Raw genomic sequence first — 2,237 nt, forward strand, 5'->3', positions numbered from 1 at the left:
TGAGAGGCACAGAGCATGTCCCACCAGTGGCAAAGAGGTCAATGGGCACCAGGCCTTCCCTGCTTTTCAGACCTCAAATCCTCCTTCCCCAGGTCCTACCCCCTCTCAGAAACAGAGAATAAAAAAAAGGTCTTGAGATTGCTTTCAAGGGAGTTGAGAACAGTGTTACTTACAGCCAGGGAGGAGTCTGGGCAGGAAAAGGTCCCAGAATTTCAACTTCATCCTCACTCGACTGGCAACAGCTGGACTCGTAACACTTCTGACAGCAGTGCCGGCAGGTCCATCTGCACAGCAGCAGATCAGAGATTCTAGAAAGAAAACCCTGAGGCCATTGGGGGAGGTGGGCGGGGAGAGGGGCGAGAGGAGACGCAGGAAGGGTGGAGAGGAGGAAAAGGAAAAACACCCGAATTACAAGCAGCCCATCCCTGGTGAGACATAACGACATGCAGGAGGTCTGTCAACACTTGGAACAAAATGTTTTCCATTTCTGTTTACCAATTGCAGGCACAAAGATGGCAAACACCAACTCGCCGGAGCCATTAATAGCCAGCGAGACATTTGCAGGTAGTTTCTTTTGTAGTTTATGGGAACGTCTTTCTTGACATGTGGGCGGCATACCCACCGTGGTGAGGGTTACACAATATGTTCCGAAACACAATGAATATTAGTCTGTCTTTTTGAGAGCAAAGCAAAAATAGTCTTTTTCAAAAAGATAATCTCAGTGACATGAAAGCAAACAGAGATAATCAAATGGAATAAGCAGGGGGTGGGGAGGGAAACCTATCTTGTCATCTAGTGCCTTTTCACCGGGATCTCCCTGCCATAGAAAGGCATGGAAACAGTGCCCTTATCAACATCCGGTGACTGTTTAATATTCAATATTCCCCACAGCCTCACACAAGACTTCAAAATGAAAAGCAAGCATTTCTTGATTAGAAGCCAGACCAAACGAGTCATTGAATTAACCCACCTCGTTTAAAGGTTCCAACTGCCCTTTTAGAGATCCAAGATGAAGCCACGGGGTGGAGGGGGTGGGGGCGACAAAAAGAGAGAGACAAGACCAGTTTAGCAATATTCCAGCAACTCAGAAAAGAAAAAGAAAAAGCCCTGGATCTTTCCACTTACCATCCTGGGGAGGGAGCTGACTTCCTAACTAGGTGTTGCTATCTTCAGGGCTGCGGGTAGCCTCCCGGCTAGCCAACACCAAATAAATGCGAAACTTGAGCATTTCGGTTTGATGTGCACCGTATGCTGTTATGAATCAGTGCGGGTGGATAGATAGTCATGCTAGCCAATGCAGCCACACTTCAGAAGAGCAAACCTTCCTATACAGAAATAACCACGAAGCCAACCCCAAAAGACATGATTTGCTAACATGCAGGCAGGCACCGAGTGGATGTGACTTGGCTCCCCAACCCTCCTGGAGGTCCTACCTTCCAATTCTGCGCCAATGGAGATGGTGGGAAGCTTCATAAGACCACCCACAAGTAGAGGGAGCCAAAAAGGAAGCCATAATCTGGTCCTTGGAGGAGGGATGGGCTGCCCACCCTTCTTTGCCGCCCCCTCTCCCCCCCCCGCCTCACATCCCATCTTCTTCTCACAGGTTCCTAAGTCACAGGCTCCCTCCCCTCTTCCAGGGAAGAGTCTTGATGACTGTCCAAAGGGGCCAAGTAAACCAGGTAGGTTAGGAGGAGTTCCACATCCTAGCCTGGGACATGTCTCAGAGATGAACTGAGGCAGGACTCGAACTCAGAACTTTGAACCAAGAGGGAGAAAGTTATTTTTTTTCAATTCTCTTGCAAGGAGGAGAAAGACTCAGTAACATCTTTCTAATCTTCTCCACCCTTCCTTTTTAAACAGAGAGAAGGCCCCCAGCTCAGAGCCTTGCAGGGAGCCCTTTCTAGCTAGAATCCAAGACTGTGGCATTATTCTAATTGTGGTTCTCTTGTCCAATTGCCTTCCGCTTATATCAAGTCATCCTGGTTTTCTAAAAATGGCTTTGACATAAAGTTTCCCTTTCATATGAGTTTTTAAACTAATAAAAGTGTGAATCCGTTTATAGAAAAAATATTAAGTAAATAACAGTACAGGTGGTACATAGCTCGTGAAAAATTCAAAACCCTTGAAGGGGTAAGGATATGGCTGCAGCTTGGAAAACAAAGTCTCAGGCACTAATCACAAACTCTTCCAAAAGCAAAACTCAAACCAGAACAAGACCTGCTGGGTGTGTATCGGGG

The 2,237-nt window shown here is 47.1% G+C and overlaps 1 protein-coding gene across 3 annotated transcripts in view; it reads right to left on the reverse strand.

The window, feature by feature from the left end:
- Positions 1 to 1,445, reverse strand: part of SYT17 (synaptotagmin 17) — a 69,058-nt gene extending 67,613 nt beyond the window's left edge. The window contains exons 1-3 of one of the 3 annotated variants that reach the window (XM_006756073.2): positions 1,126 to 1,445; positions 971 to 988; positions 174 to 322 (exon numbers count right to left, since the gene is read on the reverse strand). In XM_006756073.2, the coding sequence (XP_006756136.1) occupies positions 174 to 322; positions 971 to 988; positions 1,126 to 1,128 (170 nt within the window). In that variant the 5' untranslated portion in view covers positions 1,129 to 1,445. Of the gene's footprint in view, positions 1 to 173; positions 323 to 970; positions 994 to 1,125 lie in introns of those variants that run through there. The other 2 variants (XM_015558991.1, XM_006756074.2) reach the window with 2 other exon arrangements.
- Positions 1,446 to 2,237: the final 792 nt, after the last annotated feature.

Source organism: Myotis davidii, unplaced genomic scaffold (genome assembly GCF_000327345.1).
Source record: "Myotis davidii unplaced genomic scaffold, ASM32734v1 scaffold554, whole genome shotgun sequence".
NCBI lineage: Eukaryota > Metazoa > Chordata > Mammalia > Chiroptera > Vespertilionidae > Myotis > Myotis davidii.